The 20258-nt window shown below is 41.0% G+C and overlaps 2 protein-coding genes and 1 pseudogene across 4 annotated transcripts; 2 read left to right on the forward strand and 1 right to left on the reverse strand.

Annotated features, from left to right (window-relative positions):
- Positions 1–276: 276 nt before the first annotated feature.
- Positions 277–11370, reverse strand: CIDEC (cell death inducing DFFA like effector c). Of its 3 annotated transcripts, none has more exons than XM_039886683.1 (6): positions 11300–11370; positions 10965–11042; positions 9928–10081; positions 3894–4052; positions 3621–3775; positions 277–850 (listed from the first exon to the last, which is right to left on the reverse strand). In XM_039886683.1, exons 1-6 carry the CDS (start codon positions 11302–11304, stop codon positions 688–690), a joined length of 714 nt encoding a protein of 237 aa, XP_039742617.1. In that variant the 5' UTR covers positions 11305–11370; the 3' UTR covers positions 277–687. The 3 variants fall into 3 exon arrangements, with proteins under 3 accessions (XP_039742617.1, XP_039742615.1, XP_039742616.1); XM_039886681.1 differs by having other exon boundaries at positions 3621–3808; positions 11300–11369; XM_039886682.1 differs by having other exon boundaries at positions 3621–3808; positions 11173–11315.
- On the forward strand, positions 1368–1486 carry LOC120622285 (uncharacterized; annotated as a pseudogene).
- A 5082-nt stretch (positions 11371–16452) lies between the features above and the next one.
- JAGN1 (jagunal vesicle mediated transporter 1) lies at positions 16453–19261 on the forward strand. The gene is made up of 2 exons (XM_039886684.1): positions 16453–16673; positions 18296–19261. The coding sequence occupies exons 1-2, from the start codon at positions 16585–16587 to the stop codon at positions 18756–18758; spliced, it is 552 nt and encodes a 183-aa protein (XP_039742618.1). The 5' UTR covers positions 16453–16584; the 3' UTR covers positions 18759–19261.
- The last annotated feature ends 997 nt before the right edge of the window (positions 19262–20258 follow it).

The raw sequence follows: 20258 nt of genomic DNA on the forward strand, positions 1-20258 counted from the left end.
TAGACATGTGCCTTCTTCTCACCCTGCCAATCAAAGCCCTTCTAATAGGCAAATTTATTTTGGAAATTTTTATTTATTGCATGGATTATATGGTTTGCTCAAATCTCTGATTAAGCAGACATTTATTTCTAGAATCAGCTGAAAAAATTTTTTGGCAGAAAAAGTGTTGTTTCCTACAACATTTTGGAGAATGATTTGACAATAGATTCCTCTCTTCCCGGCCTTTCAGATAGAACCCCACCCTCATTTCCAAAGAACACAAGCAAAGAAGATATATCAGCATAAATCATTTATTGCAGACTCTCTGATATCATACACTAGTGTGCCTTACTATTTACTCAGGAGTCATAGGAATGGGGGTCAGGAGGTAGGGAATGTGATGAAAGTAAAGACATGTAAAGACAGGTGTCCAAGGGGCAGCCCTCGTGCCTAGCCTGCTGGTGACTAGTCTTGGTCAGCTAAACTACCTTAGGCAGGAAGGAGCTGGGCCAACACAAGGACACTCATTTCTCCTTTGGCCAGCCCACCACAGGTTTCAAGCCCTTTCCCCTTTAAGGTCCTGTGGAGGTAAGGGAGGTGTGAGGAAGTAAGAAGCTCTCTAACTGCCAGGCTTGTGGGGGCGAACAGCTGAGCATAGCGTCTCTGGTCTAGTCCTTGGCTGGGGAAGGCCTCTGAGGACTTGGGCCTTCATTGCAGCATCTTCAGACAGGTTGTGATGAGGGATGGAACCTTGCCCTTGGGGGGCTGCCCTCCCTCTGTGGCATCCAGAAGCTGCTGCATGTAACAGGAGGTGCCAAGCAGAACGTGCCCTGTGGCCTGCATGCTGAAGAGGGCCCAGCGAATAGCTTCCCTGGGTAGAATGAGAAGGTAGTAGAGTCAAAACACAAAGAAAACCCCCGCATGCATCCATTTAATACCTCCTTCCCCATGCTCCCTTCATAATTTCATGACTTGTACAGTGATATACAAACAGGAACAGATGCTGTCTTTTCTCAGCAAGTGGGAAAAGGTCTACAGGCATTATTTGCAATCATACTTTACCCGAGATGTCCAAAACCTCTCTATTTTCTCATGCAAAATTCAAGCTCATTTAATAAGGCCTTTGAAGATCATAACATGAAAAGGTCATAATTCTGCCCTTCACAACTTCTGTTCTAGATTCTGACTCTTTTTCAAGTCATTTGACCGAATTTTCAGAGTGTTGGATATGAAGATACCATTTTGATCCCAAACAGGGTTAGGAGGTTGAAATAACATAAATCACCTAACACAGTGCCTGATGTATAGAAAGTAGGGGAAACATGGAGTCAAGAGTAGTTGTTTGAATGCTTGGCTACTTTAAACAAGCTCTTATCCAAATCTGTTTAGTCTACGGCCATGCCACCCTGAACATGCCTGATCTCGTCTGATCTCGGAAGCTAACCAGGATTGGGCCTGGTTAGGACTTGGATGGGAGACCACCTAGGAATACCAGGTGCTGTAGGCAATTAAAAAAAAAAAAGAAAGAAAGAAAGAAAAAGAAGTAAGTAAGAGTCATTAGGGGTGTCTAGCTAGTCCTTTCCTAGTGGCAGTTGGGGAGGGGAAAACAAAAGGAAAGTAAATACTTCCTGGTTGATATTAAAACTTACTTATCTTCTATTAATCTTCATTCAAAAAATTATGATTGAGGTGGAGGGGAGCAGAAAGATAATTAGACATCTATACATGAAAATTCTTTAAAAATGTAAAGGTTATACCTGAGAAGTATACCCATTTCTCAAATTAGAGAACCAAGGATTAAAAGCAGTTGTCTAGCCATAAATAGGAATGAAACTCTGACACATGCTACAATACGGATGAACCTTGAAAACATTGTGCTAAGTGAAATAAGCCAGACACAGAGGGACAAGTCTTGTATGATTCCACTTCTATGAGGTCCCTAGAATAGGCAAATTAACAGAGACAAAAAGTAGAACAGAGGTTACTGGGGGCTAGGGGGAGGGGGGAGTGGAGAGTTAATATTTAATGGGTATAGAGTTTCAGTTTGGGATGATAAAAAAATTCTGGAAATAGATAGTGGTGACGGTTACACACACTGTGAATGTCACTGAATTGTACACCTAAAAGTGGTTAAAATGGTAAATTTCATGTGATGCATATTTTAGCACAATTTAAAAAAAAAAAACAAAACTAGCCAACACCACTAAGTCACTATACAAACCCTGGCTTACAATTTTTTTTTTGATACCAAGATGTTTCCTATGTTTAGGTCTGAGAGTCCCACTTCCCCTAACTGGACTGAAACTTCTTGCTTTAGATTTTGAAATCTGCGAACTACTTTCAGCAAGCACAGAACCAGAGGAGGCATGGTACGATATAAAAGAAAAGGTGAACTTCTAGCCATAGAACCAGGCTCAAGCCTGCCATTGAGTATCATCTCTGGCAAGCAAAACCATGCATCTTCTGTTTCCTCATCTGCAGATTTGGTATGCAGAGAATAAACTCAGAAAGCCAAGAAGGTTTGATATGCTCTAGCTACACGTGTCTTGGCAGAATTCTGGGGACCCCAAGCAGGAGTTCTCAGAAGCACCCTGAGAACAAGGATCATATGTGTCCGCATTCATTCTACAATTATTTGAATTACTGCTATATGCCAGCATTCATCAAGGTACTGGAGGCAACAGAAATTCTTGCCCTCATGGAGCTTGTTTTGGCATCTTGTTCTCAGCTTATAGCATAGGGTCAGGCACACAGTAAATACTAAATGAAGCAATTGGAAAGTAGTAGAATCTGTCGCAAGAAACTTGCAACAGGCCATGTTCTGCTACTCCCTAGCTTTGTGGCTTGGACTAATTGGATGGCCTCTGCCTTAGTGGCTACACCTATCTAGTGGGGCTAAGAATGCTTTAGAGCACCACTGGAGCAGCTGAATTTGGAAAATACTACAATAACAGTACTTGTCTTATGATTTAACATATTCTCATGCTTCCTGTGTACTTGATTAGACTTACAAAAGTAAAGAAAAAAGTTTTAAAGTTCACTAGATAATACAAATGACTATTGTCCAAGACATGCAAAGTAATTCTGTCCTATGAAGGGATAATAATTTCATTCCTTCTATCCCCATGGAAAAATCCAATTTTGTATCTATAAATTTATTTCAGCATCATTTTTCACTATTTTTTTTTCTTTTTGCTGTTTATTTCAGCATTCTTGATGGACCAGTATATGGGTGGGATTTTGATTTCTCTTTTGAACTAATTGTAACTTCTTGAAGGTTCTCCCATTAATTAATGAGTTCAATAAAATCCTTGACACATGTTCATTTTTAAAAAGTTGACTAGAAGACTACTTAGGAAAACTTACTATTTTAAGTGAAAAAAATTATTATAATGCAAGTTAATTAGAAAAACTCAATATATACCAATTCTACCTATAGGAATATCTGTACTCCTTTGGCACACACTAGTGAAATCTAATGCACTAGTTCAGCCATAAGTTCTAGACAAATGCTAACTATCATGCTTTGTCAGCATCAATACCAGTCCTAGTCCCTAGAAGGCTGAAGTCCATGTGAGCAGATAGGGGCTCTCCCATTGCTGCATATCCACCCTGTCCTCAGCTAATCCCAATTCACTTACTTCATGATACGCTTGGCCCCATAGCAGTGCAGATTGTAGGAAAGGGAATATGTGCCATAGAGAGTTGCCTTTACATTCAGGCAGCCAATGAAGTCCTGTGGGTTCACCTTATACAGGTCAAAGGTTACACGGGCCACATCAATCTTCTTGGCAGGCTTACGGGAGAGGGAGAGTTGGTACCTAGTGCCCTGCATCAAGACAAGCATGTGGTTGACACCCCTCACGGACATCTCCCAGGCTCCCACTGTTCTCCCTCCACAGGTGGTACCTCACCTGTTCTGATGGGGACTGCCATTTCTGCCCTTTCTGGAGGACCATGAACACTGTGTCATCTGCCAGGGTTTGGAAATACTCTTCTGTCTCAACAGTTGTGCCATCTTCCTCCAGCACCAGGAAGAAAGGCTTGTCTGCCAGCATTAGGATGTCCCGGACCTGGTGAATAAAGTTAGTGTTGCTTCTGCAATCCCCATGCAGCCACAGAGCTGGTATGGGCAACACCCATATCATATCACCTCAGCTGTCAGGGAAAGAACATGTGGGTAGGGGTCTATGGGATGGGCTCTTGCTATGGGATCACCATCCAAAGACTCTATATTAAGGTAATAAGGTAATTCTTGGTACCTAGGATCATGGTTAATATTCTAGAACAAAATAAAATAGAATGGGAGTCACATATATAATTTTCTATTGAGACGTAATTCATATGTCATAAAATTCACCCTTCCAGAGGATATACTTCAGTTTTTTTCAGTATATTCACAAAGTTCTGCAACAACCACCACTATCTAATTTCATCACCCCGAAGGAAATCTAATACCCATTAGTAGTCACTCTCCATTCCCCAACCCATGGCAACCTCTTCTCTACTGTTTGTCTCTATGGATTTGCCTATTATGGACGTTTTATATAAATAGAATCATACGTTATGTGATCTTTTTAGACTGGCTTCTTTTACTTAATATGTTTTCAACTTTCATATGTATTGTAGCATGATTCACTCATTTTCATGGCTTAAAAATATTCTACCATATAGGTATATCACATTTTTAATTGATTCATCAATTGGTAGACATTTGGTCATTTTCATTTTCTGAGTATTATGAATAATGCTGTTATGAACATTCATGTACAAGTTTTGGGGTCAACACATATTTTCAATTTTCCTAGGTATATACCTAGGAGTGACATTGCTGAGTCATACAATTAATCTCATGTTTAACTTTTTGTGAAACTACCAAACCGTTTTTCAAAACAGCCATATCATTTTATATTCCCACCAGCAATGTATGAGGAGGATTCCAATTTCTCTGCAATCTCACCAACACTTATTATTGTCTGCCCTTTATTTTAGCTAGTTTATTTGGTATAAAGTGATTCTGATTTTCATTTCCCTAATGACTAATGATGTTAAATATATTTTCATGTATTCTTATGCATTTGTATATCTTCTTTAGAGAAACGTCTACTGAAATCCTTTGCCTATTTTTAATTGGGTGTCTTTTTATTGTTGAGTTATAAGAGTGCTTTATGTACTCTTGATACTAGACCCTTATCAGACATGTGATTTGCAAATATTTTCACCCATTCTGTGAGTTATCTTTTCATTTATTTTGGAAGTGTCCATTGATGCACAAAAGTTTTTAATGTGGATGAGGTCCAGTTTTTTTCCTTTGGTTGTTTATGTTTTGATGCCATAGCTAATAAACCAAGTCATGAAGACTTATACCTATGGTTTCTTCTAAGAGTTTTATAGTTTTAGCTCCACACTTAGCTCTTTAATCCATTTTAACCTAATTTTGTATATACTGTGATGTACGGATCCAACTTCATTCGTTTGCATGTGGCTATCCCATTGTCCTAGCACCATTCGTTGAAAAGACTATTCTTTCTCCATCAAATAGTTTTGGCACCCTGTCAAAAATCAATTGGCCATAGAAACATGGGTTTATTTATGGACTTTTAATTCTATTCCGTTGATTTGTATATATTATGGGCTGAATTCTATTCCCGCAAAATTTATATGTTGAAGTCCTAAGCTCTGGTACCTCAGAATGTGACTGTATTTGGAGGTAATTAAGTTAAAATTAGGTCATTAGGGTGGGCCCTAATCTAGTATAAGGTATTCTTATAAAAAGGGGAGATTCGGACAAAGAAACATACATAGAGAAAAGATCATGTAAACATGAAGACGGCCATCTCCAAGCCAAGGAGAGAGACCTCAGAAGAAACTAACACTGAAAACACCTTGATCTAGCCTCTAGATTCTGTTATTTAAATACCAGTCTGTGGTATTTTGTTACAGCAACCCTAGCAAACTAATACAGTGTGTCTATCCTTTCATCAATACCATAAAGTCTTGATTACTGACCATAGATTTGTAGTAAGTTTTGAAATCAGGAAGTGTAAGTGCTCCAACTTACAAGATTGTTTTGGCTATTCTGGGTTCATTGAATTTCTATATAAATTTTAGAATCAGTTTGTTAATACCTACAACAAGAGTAGCTGGGATTTTGATGGGGATTGCATTGAATCTGCTGATCAAATTGAAGAATATTACCATCTTAACAATATTAAGTCTTCCAATCCGTGAATATTTATCTTTTCATTATTTAGGTCTTCTTTAGGTGTTCAATTTAATTTATTTCAACAATGTTAATTTTCAGTCTGTAAGTCTTATATATTAAATTTATTCTTAAATATTTTATTCTTATTGATACTATTATAAATGGAATTGTTTTCCTTATTTCATTTTCAGATTGTTTATTGCCAGTATATGGAAATAAAACTGATTTTTATGTATTGATCTTATATCTTACAACCTTGCTGAACTCATTTATTGAAAACAACAATGGCTATTATTTATTATTATTGTGTGTGTGTGTGTGTGTGTGTGTGTGTGTGTGTGTGTGTGTGTGTGTGTGTATTCCTTAGGGTTTTCAATATACATGATCATGTCATCTGCAAATAGAGATAGTTTCACTTCTTTTTGTTCTAATCAGGATGCCTTTTATTTTATTTTCTTGCCAAAGCACTCTGGCTAGAACCTCCAGTACAACATTAAATAGAAGTGGCAAGAGCAGACAGTCTTATCTTATTCCTGATCTTACGGAGGAAAGCTATCAGAATTCCACCTTTAAGTATGATGTTAGCTGTCAGTTTTTCATAGATACTCTTTATCACACATATGTAATTTTAAAATGTCTAATAGCCACATTAAAATAAAAACAGGTGAAACTACTTGTAATATATTTAATTCAATCTAAAATATAATTTCAGCATATAATCAAGATAAAAATATATAAGATTTTATATTTTTTATATTGTCTTCAAAATCCTATATGTACTTTATACATAAGCACATCTCAGTTTCAACTAGACACATTTCAAGAGTCCAATAACCACATGTAACTAGCAGCTACCACATTGGATAGTACAACTCTAGAGATAAACAGACCTAGGTTCGAATTCTAACTTCCTCATTTCACTGTTTGCACTTAATCAAGTTATCTTATTTCTCTGAACTAGTTTCATCATCTAAAAGGTTGAGGCAAGTACAGTCTTAGAGTCCTCACAATGACTAAATGCAAAAGCATATGAAATGACAGCCTGGGTTTAAATCCCAGTGAATAAATTGGCCTCTACCTCATGAAAATGGGAATAGTAGTAACTACTTCAAGGTTATGATTACAAGAAATACTGTAAGTCACCTGGTAGAGTACATTGTCCATAATGTGCATTTACTAAATTTTATACCATACTAATTTAAATAGAAAGAGACCCATGACATGTCATAGAATGAAAAGTCAAGCTCCATAGGACATAATACCATTTAAGTAGGTTATATATAAAGATAGACTATACAGGACATGCACCATACCATTAATTACTTTGGAACAGTAGAATTCTCACTCTACTTTTCTTACTCGGATTCATTAGGAAACATTTTTTCTACTTAAAATCTTTTAATAAAGGCTTGAGATCAGCAACACATCAATAGCAATGAACACACCTAGCTCCCAGATCTTAGTTTCTGAATACCATTCTCCACTAAAATAAAGCAGATCTCCTTAGGAAAAATGGGCTAGGGCAGGGAAAGTACAAGATGAGCCTGCAATATCCTGTTGTGCCAGAAAGTCAGAAAGCACTACACAGAAGTAGGTCTAAAGGGAGTCTCGACAATTTGAGTATCAATAGATAATCTGTTACCATCTTTATATCCCATTTAAGTAGAAATATTTGAGTCCTTTTTTATATAAGTAAATGAATATATTGAAAGTTAGATGCAGAATGAGATGTTTACTTAGTACAAAGTACCTCTGTAGAAAATAATTAATATAAAGAGAAAAATAACAGCTTTACATAGAGAAAACTGACTGTACTTTCTTATTCAAATAATCAAAGTTAAACAGCAATGTGAGAAATCAATATTGTATATATTCAGACAATTCTAAACTGAAGAACAGTAAACAACAAAAAAACTGGCTTATAATCTTCAAAACAGTCAAGGCCATGAAAGTCAGGGAAATTGAGGAACTGTTCCAGATTAAAGAACATTAAAGAAATGTACAATTAAGAACACTTGATCCTAACCTGGGTCCTTTCACTACAAAGGACATTATTGGGATGATTGGCAACACTTGAATGGAGTCTCAGGATTAAATGGTAGTCATGTAACATTGTATTTTCCCTGATTGTGATGGTTGTATTGTGGTTGTATAGGAGACTATCTTTGGAGAAAACACACACCAAAGCATCCAAGAATGCTAGGCATCAAGTTGGCAATTTACTCTCAAGTGATTCATGTGAAGTCTTGTATTGTTCTTGCAACTTTTGTTACTCTGAAACTGTTTCAAAATTAATTTTTTTAAAAAAAATTTCCAATGACTTACTGTTATCTTTTAAAATGAAACCCAACTGTTCTCTGTCATGGCCAATAAGGGACTTCAGACTCTGGTCCCTGCCAAACATATCACCTTGCCCTCTTCTCTCTCATGCTCTCTGCTCCTTTCTTTCTGTTGCCAAATGTGGCAACGCAGTCTAGATAGGCCGACGTCCTCTCTGCTCTACTGGTAAGATTTACATTTGACCTGTGGTCCATCTTAGAAAACTGAACTCTCACTGCTGTTCCTCCCTGCAACCTCTGCACTTAAGACTCTGACTACTGATTCCCAAAGTCAATGGCTATAAGAATCTCCTGAAGAACCTGCTAAAAATGACAATTCCGGGGCCTCACTCATGACCTAACTAGTCTCAGTGGTGAAGTCTGGAAAGCCATGTGTTAACAAGGTTATTTTGATGCAGGAGGTGGACTCCAGACCTGAGGGCGAAAAATAGTACGGAGTATAGACTCAGGTGTGAAAGAGCACTTTTGAGTCAAAGAACAAGAAATGTAGCCTGGCATAGCCAGAAGCCTCACAAGGGAAGGGAAATTGGCTCCCAGGAAGAACAGACTTAGTTCAGAGAAATGGGGGAGAGAACCTAGAATAGAGGGTTAGAATAGAGAGATGATTTCTGTATGTTAAACAGACTAGTGACTGGAAGCTTAATTCAAATATTTGATCTGTGTGGGGACCTGGCTTGCAGATGAGCAGATTCCCACCCCCCTGGGTCTGATAAGTTAGTAGGACAATGAGGCACATGACTAATAACAAACCAGATTAGATGAGGCTGTAGGCCAGGCAGTGGGAGTCGTTATTCCCAATCAAGTGGAGAGGGAGCCTGGAAATGGGGAAGGGTGGCATTCTCGTCTACTGTGACTACCATCCACAAGATGGTGTATCTTGGTTTCCTCCTCTGGAAGCTTACCTTATCAGTAGTTTGAAGAAAGTTTTCTGCAGCTACTAATAATGCCTTACATGGAAGGCCAATGTAGGAAACAGACTGAAGGAGAATTGCCCTGACTGAAGGGAGGAAATGGGGAAGGGAATGTCAAAATCTTTCCCATTTCCCACACTTTCAGGCACTTCTGTAAGTTTAAGAACTACTGGAAAAGGTATCCTAAGGGAAAACCAGAAAGAAAAATATGCTCTGAAAATACCACTGACCTAATGTTGGTATAGGACGACAATATACTACCCTCCCTCATCACTAGACAGACATCACTAATCAGTTGGACAGCACTCCAGGCCTACTCTACCAACCCAGTAGAGCTGGCTTCAGAAAGGAAATATTTTCACCATCTAAGCCATGAACTTCATCCCTGCTGAACTCCCAGCTCGCGTTGTGGAGGACAGAGGCAGTTGTCAGGGCCAACTCTTAGCCAAGGTCCCAGTGGTTGGGCTGTGCTAAGGGCAGACCCTCCCCAAACCTTGTAGAGGAGGTCCTCAAGGCTGTACGCCATGACGCCCTTCCGCACACTCCGGTCAGCAGTGCTCACTCTGTAGGGCCGGGCCCGGAGGGTCTCGGGGCTGGGTTCCGACAGCAGCTGCTGTGTTACCACTGAGGTGCTCACTGCCACATACCTGAGGGCAGTTTGGGGCATCAAAATGAGTATTCTGCTGCTTCCCAGCTCTCACCCCATAGCAAGGTAACTCACTCCCCAACCCCTCTAGGCTGAGCTCATCATATTCCTCCTCCCCTACCACCTACCAAGCCTTCTCTAGATAGTCTTACTTCAAAGCCTCCTAGATCAGAGTATCTCAAACTTTAATGGACATATAAGTTCTCTGGAGATCTTAATAAAATGCAGATTCCGATTCAATACATCTAGGTGGGGTCCGAAATTCTATATGTCTAACAAGTTTTCAAGTGATATTGACTGCTGGTCCTCAGCCCATCAGGAGAAACAAAGTGATAAAAGACCCACCCTCATATTCCCCCAATTCTGCTTTCTTTTCTTGGCTTCACTCTTCTCATCTGTAAAGTGAAGTGACGAAGCTGAGGTAAGTGTAAGGCATTTAGAACTCTGACATACATAATACAGAACCAAAGGAGGAGTGGAGGGAGCTTGGTTTTAGAGTCAAACAGGCCCAAGTTCTACCTTGTCGAACAACTCATTTGCATCCACCCTGTGCTTCAGTTTCCCCATCTATTAATTTGGTATAATAATCCCCACTTCCCTAAGTCATGGTGAGGTTTAATGAGATAAAAAATGAAAGCACCAAGAGTAGTGTCTACCTCTTTCTACCCAATGTGTGGTGGTAGTTGTGGGTTGCATACCAGCATTAACGCCACCTGAAGACTTGTTAGAAGTACAAAATCTTGAGTCCCACTCCAGACGTCCCGAATTAGAATCTGCATTTTATCAAAATGTCCAGTTGACTTATGTGCCCACTGAAATCTGAGAAGCTCTGCCCTATAGTTCACCGGTATCTCCCCTTTCCTTCCACCCTTAGTTCTCCTTACCTGGAGAGGTACTTGGGAGAGAGAAGGCTGAGAGACTTCATGGCATATTCCATCCTCGTCAGCTGAACTGTGTTGGACCTGGGAAGGAAGAAGAAACAGCTTACTACAGTGGATTGGGAGGATTCCCTCTCTCTCATTATTTGACGCAGTACAACCACACCCCCATCCAGTAAGCCTCCCTCTCAACTAGTCTTTCCTCTCAACTCACATACACCTTCTGCAGCCCTTCTCCTGTCCAACCCCATGCACACCAATTCTGACCAAGCTATAGAGCCCCTAAGTGCTCAGGTTCAGCTGCACTCAGCAGCTGCTCTGCTCTCCATAGTGCTACTCACTCCATGTTTCTCTGACCCTAGCTCAGGTCACACTGATCATCCCAGGTTGGGGCTGAAGAGGCCCAGCTTGGTTAATTCTTGCCTCTGAGGGCAGAGTCCACTTTACGCTGGCAGGAGGTGAGTCACATCACCTCACACTCCTGGGGACTGTACTCTCTCACCTGTAGTCCAGAGACCTCAGAGGTCAGGCCGTCACAGGCCAGGCAACCCGGCTTAAGCCTGTTCTCTCCCGTGGGTCCTTGAGCAATCTGAACCCTTCTGACCAAAGGGACTTTGAGATGATAGAGACATTCTATATCTATTCTTTCCATGTTTGGAGCTACTAGCCAGTGTAGCTATTGAGCACTTGAAATGTGGCTCAATATTTAATGTTATTTAATGTTAACTAATTCAAATTTAAATAGCCACTGTGACTTATGGGTTCTGGCAACTATACTGGACGGCACAGCTCTAGCTTATAGCCCTGGGCTCACTGGCCACCACTTTCTCTCCTAAACTTCTATGCTCCGGCTCTTGTATGCTCCAAGCCTTTGTGCAGGCAGTTTCCCCTGCCTGAAATGCCTTTCTCTGACCCAGGAATAAATGTTTGTTTCCTTGAAGCCCCAGTTGTATTGCTTTCCGTTCCCTGGAAAGCCGCCTTACACGGCTCATGGAATTTCCCCTTCATCCTGCCTTTCCTACTTCCTAGCCATGTGTCTCTTTCTGCCTTAGTTCTCTATTCCCTAGGTGCCTGGCCCTGAGATCTTCTCCCTAATCCCAGCCCCCAGCACAGAGAGGGCCTGGCACAGAGCAAGGGACTCAAGGAGGGGTCATGGAAGGAAATACCCTTCCCTTCTTAGGCAAAATCACTCTTTCTTTCTAACAACATGGTATGGGGGGCTTCGCCAGGCCAGCCCTGTCTGTGAAAGCCCACTCCCCTAGTTTGCACTACCCAAGTCTACTTGCTTTGGCCTCATTCCTCACTCCCCACCCATAGCAAAACTCAGCAATCCCCACCTCACCTGCTCTCCAGGAGTCCAAAAACAAAACACCCCCAAACAAGACTCCTTACCTCCCCCTCACAGCCGCCTAACCTCCTTACAATATTGCCTTGCTCAGCCCGTCCCTCCCCACATTTTATTGTCAGCTGCCCAGGGAAAGCCCCTCCTCTGGCCTTCAGCTCCAGCTAGGGAAAAGAGCAGGGAGAGTGAGTGTGCAACTCCTACCCTTGAGATTTCAGGCTAGCCTAACTTCCAGAAAAGGACCAAAAGGAGGGGAGGAGGCATGTTTTGAAAGCTTTGGGCCAGGGTATGGCCCAGGACATGATATCAGGCACAGAGGGCACAGAAAACAAGTGGATGTTAGTTGTGGCCCCAGCTCTACCCATGTCAGCTGTTTGAGTGTAGATAAGCTACCTTACCTCCTGAGCTCCAATTTCTCTCACGGGGATAATGATGCCTGTATTAAAGGAATGAGGGGAGGATTCATGATAATAAAAGGGCTTTGCAACAGAGACACTTAATTGATAGATGAGACATTTGTCTTATTGATAATATAATTATTTAATAATAACAGAGACTAAAACTAGCTGAAATGTGTAGTGGTTAAGAGGGTAAGATTTACAACCCAGCAATTCTAGTTCTAGGTAGGTAGGTAAATAGATAGATGATAAATAGATAGATAGATAGATACTCCTAGATATTGATACATATAGACATAAAACATACATCCACACAAAAACTTATACACAAATATTCATAGCATTAATAGTAATAGCCAAAAGATAGAAACAGCAAATATTCATCAATTGATGAATGGATAAAAAATGTTCTATATCCATAAATGCAAAATTATTTTGTATAAAAAGCATACATGCCACTAAATGGATGAACTTTGAAAACATATGCAGAGTGAAAGAAGCCACTCATAAAAGATCACATATATATTTTTATGATTCCACTTGTGTGAAATGTCCAGAAAAGGTAAAACTATAAAGGCAGAAAATAAATTAGTGGTTGCTTAGAGCTAGGGAGTGGGGGGAGGGGTGGGGGAGTGATAATAATGGGTACAGGGTTTCTTTTGGGGGACCAACCTAATCACAATTTATTTTGGCGATGGTTGCACAACCCTGTAAATATTCTAAAAACAATTGAATCATACATATAAGTGGGAGAATTGTATAGTATGTGAATTATGTCTCAATATTGGCTTTTTTTAAAAAAGAGTCCGAGCTCATTTTTTTTAGCACAAGGTATTCCACACTAGTGCATCATAATCACCTAAAGAGCTTGTTAAAATTCAGATTGCTGGGCTGCACCCCAAAGTTTCTCACTCAGTATGTCTGTGGTGGGACCTAAGAAAATGTATTTCTAACAGATTCCTAGGTGATGCTGAAGCTGCGGCTCCCTAGGGACCCCGTTTTGAAAAACAGCAGTCTAGCACTAGCTATGTGATATAACTCCTCTAAGCTTCAGCTGTATCTGACAAATGGGGATTAAAAATAGGTTGTCATTAAAATTAAATGAGATAATCATGAAATGTACTTTCTAGAAGGCTTAGTACCTTCTTCAGACTCAATAAATAGCTATTATTATTATTATTATTATTATTATTATTATTATTATCATCATCATTATTATTATTTACATCTAAATCCTTCCCTGGAGGAGCTTCCAAACAACCATCACTCATTCATTCAGCAACTATGTATTAGTCACTATGTGCCAGCTCTCCTAGGGGTGCACAATACAGCAGGAAACAGACAGGTTTGCCCCATACTTCAAGGAGCTGACATTCCTGGACGAGGGAGAAACTCTGACCATGAACAAATTGCAAATAAACAAAATAATTTCAGATAATGATGTTCTGGGAAGAAAACAAAGTGATGAGATAGAAAACGGCTAGAGAGCTAGATTGGCCTTGGGCTTAGGGGCAATCTGAGGGGAGGTGAGCGTTCAGCTAAATCCTGACTGGTGAGAAGCCAGTCTTTTGAAGCTCTGGAATGTCTTGTTTAGGCTGCTATAACAGAATACCAAAAGTTGGTGGTTTATAAACAGAAATTTATTTTTCACAGTTCTGGAGTTAACAAGTCCAAAATCAAGGCACCAGTAGATTTAGGGTCTGGTGAGGGCCTGCATCCTGGTTCATAGACAGGGGTCTTCTCTCTGTGTGCCCTCCCATGGTGGAGGGGCAAGGGAGTCTCTTTTCTAAGGACACGAATCCTGCATCCCTAAAAGCCTACCTCTAAATATCATCACATTGGGGATTAAGTTTCAACATAAGAATTTTTGGGGGAACACAAACATTCAGCCTATAGCATTCTGCCTGAGCCTGAAAGCCAGGCTTTTCAAGTCCTAGAGGGGAACACTCAAGACAAAGTAAACATCAGTGCAAAGGATTTAGAAGAGAATGAGCAAAATGAGGAGACAGGAACACAAATCACTGAACTTTAAGGCAGAATAAGAGTCATAAGAAAAGTATAAACGAATACTTCAAGGAGAAATTTCTGAGGAAAGAGCTGCGGCCCCTCTCTTGGACGTTCACGCCTCAAACATTTATTGAATGTTCAGAGTGCACTTGGTATCCCATGATAGGGAAATGGATGACTCAGAAGCAGTCTGGCCCCAACGAACACTTAGGAAATCATGGAACTTGGACACAGTAAAGACAAAGATAACCACAAGCCAAAGTCAGAGAATATCTCCCAGAGGGGTATAGGTGAAAAGTGAGGGTGGGGGTGGGGGAGGAGGATGAAGGTGGAGGGAGAATGGTTCTATGAACCTGAGGATTCTTCACATTGCTTAGAAGAGGATGGCTTGACTTAGTTTGAATTTGTTTATTCAACAAGCATTTCTTGAGCTTTTACACTATGCTAGTCATAGTGGGCTGCCGGGGACACACATAATTTGGCTCTTATCCCTATGTTTGAGGAGATCACATTCTAGTTGGGAAGGCAGGTGTCTGAGCATGGTTCTCAAACTCTGAAGTGCAGAAAATCATTTAAGATACCTTGGAGTGTAGGACTCTAGCTACTACTCAAAATTGAGAAGCCAAAAAAGAAAAGATTATACATTCAACTACATTAAAAAAAGTATTCTGTATGTTAAACTTGTAATACCATAAGTCAAGTCAAAAGACATACGATAGGAAAAATATATCGCAACTAATATTATAGACAAGAAGCCAATCTTCTCTGTCTTCTCCCTCTTCTATCTATATATAAATTTAAAAGACCAATAACATAGTAGAAAAATGGCAAAGAACATAAACACAGTTCAGAGAAATGAAATACAAATAACCTTTAAACATATATATTTAATTTTTTTCAAATAACTTCATATTTCTTATTTTATGTATTTTTTTATTGTGGTAAAATGTACATACACAGAAAATTAACCATTTTTAAGCGTACAGTTCAGTAACATCAAGTACTTTCATTGTTGTACAACCATCACCACATTCATCTTCAGAACTTTTTTCACCTTCCTTTTCATTTCTGTACCTATTAAACAACTCCGCATTCCCTCCTCCCCAGCCCTTGGTAACCACCATTCAACTTTCTGCCTCTACACAATTTATTTTTTCATGACCTTGACATTTTTGAAAAGTAGTCCAGTTATCTTGTAGAATGTCCCACAATTTGAATTTATCATCTCATGATTAGATCCAGGTTAAGTGTCTTTGGCCGGAATATCAAAGACCTGATGTGTCCTCAGTATATCAGGGTACACGAGATGTCATTAGTAGTCAAGTTAACTTCGATTACTTGGTTAAGGGGATGCGCATCAGGTTTTTCCTCTGTAAAGTTACCGGCTTCTCTTTGCAACGATTATGTAATCCATGGGGAGATACTTTGAGACTGTGACATGCACTCTCGAGAAAGTTACAGAACCCTTCCAAGCATTAGTTTCCCCATCTGTGACGTGGGGACAGGGTCGTCTTAAACTCATTAGAGTTTAAGAAAGCGAAAGTGCTCCAGAGGCTGGAAGGGAAAGCGATATCAGAGCTGTGGTTGCAGGGCGTTAACTTCCTGTGCAGCTCCCTAGAGGAGAGGCGGTCCAAGCGGTGCCGGGAGAAACCGCGCGCGCGTAAGCGTGCCCGTGCGCGGGGCGGACCGGGGGCGGGGACTGGGGCTGGGGCTGGGAGGGGTGACCACAGAGTCGGTCCTCCGGGGACAGAGAGGCCGGAAGTTGTTCTCACAGAACCGTGCGGCTTTTGCGGTGGCCGAGCTGAGGCTGCCCGAGGCAGGTTTGCAGGCGGCAGAGGGTCGGTCGGCGCGACGGCCTCCGGGGTCCTGCGCAGGGCCAATGGCGTCTCGCGCAGGCCCGCGAGCTGCCGGCACCGACGGCAGCGACTTTCAGCACCGGGAGCGCGTTGCCATGCACTACCAGATGAGGTATGAAGTGAGGCCGGGAGCATGGAGGCCTTCTGCGAGGCCCTCCCACTCCCCGACCTCAGGATCTTACTCCTCAGCCAGTTCCCACTCACCTGCCAAGTCCACTCCTCCCGTGAAGGCCCTGGGCCTGACCCCAGTCCTGGGAAGCCCTGAAGCTCTCTTGAGCTCCACCTCTTGATACGCCCTGTGCCTTGAGGGGGTTCCAGACCCGTCTGGGCTCCAGTCCTGGCTATGCTGGCCCCGCTGTGCGACCTCGGGAACCTAATTTCTAATTGAGCCTCAGTTTCCTCATTTGCAAATACAAAAAAATAATGTAACCACGCCTTTTAGGGCTGGGTGAAGAATGAGTGAGCTAATAATTCGTATAAAGGACGTAGCATAAGATCTAGCACATAATACGAGTCTGCCCAATACACGGTAACCTGTTACATTTGGGGCCCTTTTGAGGAATGTGGACTGTAAGAGCCAGCCTTTCCCTACCTAAAATGAATTTTGTAAACACTCCCACGTAAAGGGTATTTCTACAGTAGAAGTGTATTCATTCAACGAATATTCTACCTATCATGCAGTTTGTGCTAGGCACTAAACGCCTAGCATATATAGAGGATATAATAGTGACCAAAAGCAGACTTGGCCTTTGAATGCATATTATACCTTCAATAAAAAAGCTTGTTAACAAAACACAAAAAACTGCTCACTGCCTTCATAAATCTTGAAGTCTAGAGGCGACTGATTTTTTCCCCCTACCTTTCCACACTTTCCATAATGAATATTTTAAAAATAAAAAAAATCTTTAAAGATTCTCTTTCCTTAAATCTATTGAACTCTTCCAGAATGTTCTTTTGCATCTTTCTCTCCAGAACTTTAAAAAATGACAAGCTCTTTGGACCCTCACTTCATCCTTATCTTTAAGATCCCTGCCTAAGGACACCTCACAACCTAAGCAAGTTGTTTTCATATCTGCCCAGAGCAGAAACTGCCTGCTGGGATCTGAGGAGGATACACTAAGCACCTGAGAAAGTTAGAAGAATAAGAAATGTGTACTTCCTTTAGATGAAAAATTCACTCTAGGTGGAGAGATGAGCATCCTGAGCTGGTTTATGCGCTGCCAGTACTTCCTTCCTCTAGGCTATCGGTGTAGTCAGTCATCTTTCTAAGCACAGCACTGAGTTACTCTTCTTTAAATTGACTCTTCATAGCCTTTGCAACTTCATGTCCTGCTCTCCCCTCCCCCCATGATGTATTCCTGTCATACCCAACCACTGGCTCTCCTGGAACACAAATGCCTGTGCCTTTTTGCGTGCATGCTATTAACTGCTTGGAATGCCCATCTCCACCTACCCCTCAGGGCCTAGCTCAATTATCACCCTCCTCTAGACAGCCTTCTCAAACATCCTATCCCAAGCAGAATTGATTACTGCTTCCTGTGAAACATATATTTACTAGAGCTCTTTCAGTTTGTTTTCTAATTATTTTTCTTCCTCTTTTTTTTTTTTGTCCCAGTCTCTAGGCAGGAACTATATTTTGTTCACATTTGTATCCCATTGTCTAGTATACTTTCCTGACATAATTGGTGGAAAATTTTGAATGAAAGGTACTTCTCCCTCTGCTTTACCCCACAGTGTGACCCTCAAGTATGAAATCAAGAAGCTGATCTACGTGCATTTGGTCATATGGCTGCTGCTGGTTGCCAAGATGAGCGTGGGACACCTAAGGCTCTTGTCACATGATCAGGTGGCCATGCCCTATCAGTGGGAGTACCCGTATTTGCTGAGCATTGTGCCCTCTCTCTTGGGCCTCCTCTCCTTTCCCCGCAACAACATTAGCTACCTGGTGCTCTCCATGATCAGCATGGGGCTCTTTTCCATTGCTCCCCTCATTTATGGAAGTATGGAGATGTTCCCTGCTGCACAGCAGCTCTACCGCCATGGCAAGACCTACCGCTTCCTCTTTGGTTTTTCTGCTGTCTCTGTCATGTACCTGGTGTTGGTGCTGGCGGTCCAAGTGCATGCCTGGCAATTATACTACAGCAAGAAGCTCCTGGACTCCTGGTTTACCAGCACACAGGAGAAGAAGCGTAAATGAAGACTGCCTGAGGGACTGATTTCTGGAGTAAAGCCTGGGCCTCCCATTGAGTGGAGTGAGAGGGTAGAGGAGCTGTTCTAAAATTTCCTTTGGTGATTTTGGCAGCTGTGATGTTGGCAAATAGCGCAAACTAGGCCCAAATTCTAGAAAGTTCCTCCTGTTGTCATCCACTGAGGTGGGAGAACTGTATTTAATTTATTCCTGGTTGGCTGGAACTAGGTGATGAACAGTTGTAAGACAAACTTCAGCTAGTTGCAGTTAAGGCCCTTCAGGTTTTTCTTTTAAGAGACTCATCGCCTCTTCTTGGTCATTCTCTCCCCTTCCATCTATTACCCCTTAGACACTGAGACTAAAGGAGATATGGAATGAACCAAATTCTACTTCAATCTATGGGTCATTGGGCAGGAAACATTTCGGAGGCTGCTTACCCTGTAGGCTGTGGTCTCTACTGTGAAGCATTTTAATTAAAAAGAACCTCAATAAAGTTATAACTGCCCTGTCCACTTTGTGCCTTGTGTTTGGGCTTTGACAGAGTGTGAATGGTGCATTGCTTGAGTGGCCTTAGACACTAGAAGATAGGTGCAAGCTCCCTGAGAAACCTGGCAGTGGCCATAAGGAAATGAACTGGGTGTAAGGAACTTAAGTCTTAGTTGCCATTCTGTAGCTAATTGGCAGGGACTATTAGCCATACATTTAATCTCTCCACTTGTAAAATGGTCCATTCTCATTTATCTAGCTTGGGTTATGGAGTCTTCTTTCAGTTGGATATTCATGTTTATCATTCAAGTGTTAACAGAGTGTCAGTTATGTGTCTGTGGGGGATACGTTCCAAGACCTCCAGTGGAGGCCTGAAACTAGATAGTGCCAAACCCTATATATACTATGTTTTTTCTTATACATACCTATGATAAAGTTTGGTTTATAAATTATGCAGAGCAAGAGATTAACAACAATAATAAAATGGAATAATTTATGACAATATGCTTTAATAAAAGTTTTGTGAATGTGGTCTCTGCAAGATTTCATCACACTACTCAGAATGGCATGCAATTTCTACTTAAGAATTGTTTACTTCTGGAATTTTTTATTTAATATTTTTGTACCATAGTTGTCTGTGGGTAACTAAAACCACAGAAAATGAAACTGCAGATGTAGTATTATGGTATCCAAAAGAATTTAAAAGTATCCCTGCATGCAAGGAATGTGTGATCTAGGCAAAACATGATATAAATGTGAAATAAATGAACACAGTATTTAATGGTGCGGAGCAGGTAAGTTAGAAATAGACATGAGAAAGAGATCTGTGAACTAAAGATCCTTTCACATCCAGAAATCTGACACGCAAATTGCATGAAAGATGTGTGTCCCTTTGCTTTTATCCACTTGACTATTGTCTCTGGATGATGCCCAGATCTCTAACTGCAGATCTCTGCCCTCTAGAGTTATAGTCATTCTTCTGTTCTATAAACATGAGGTATGTATGCAGTCACTATTAGGCAC

This window comes from Pteropus medius, unplaced genomic scaffold (genome assembly GCF_902729225.1).
Source record: "Pteropus medius unplaced genomic scaffold, Ma_sr-lr_union100, whole genome shotgun sequence".
NCBI classification, from domain to species: Eukaryota; Metazoa; Chordata; class Mammalia; order Chiroptera; family Pteropodidae; genus Pteropus; species Pteropus medius.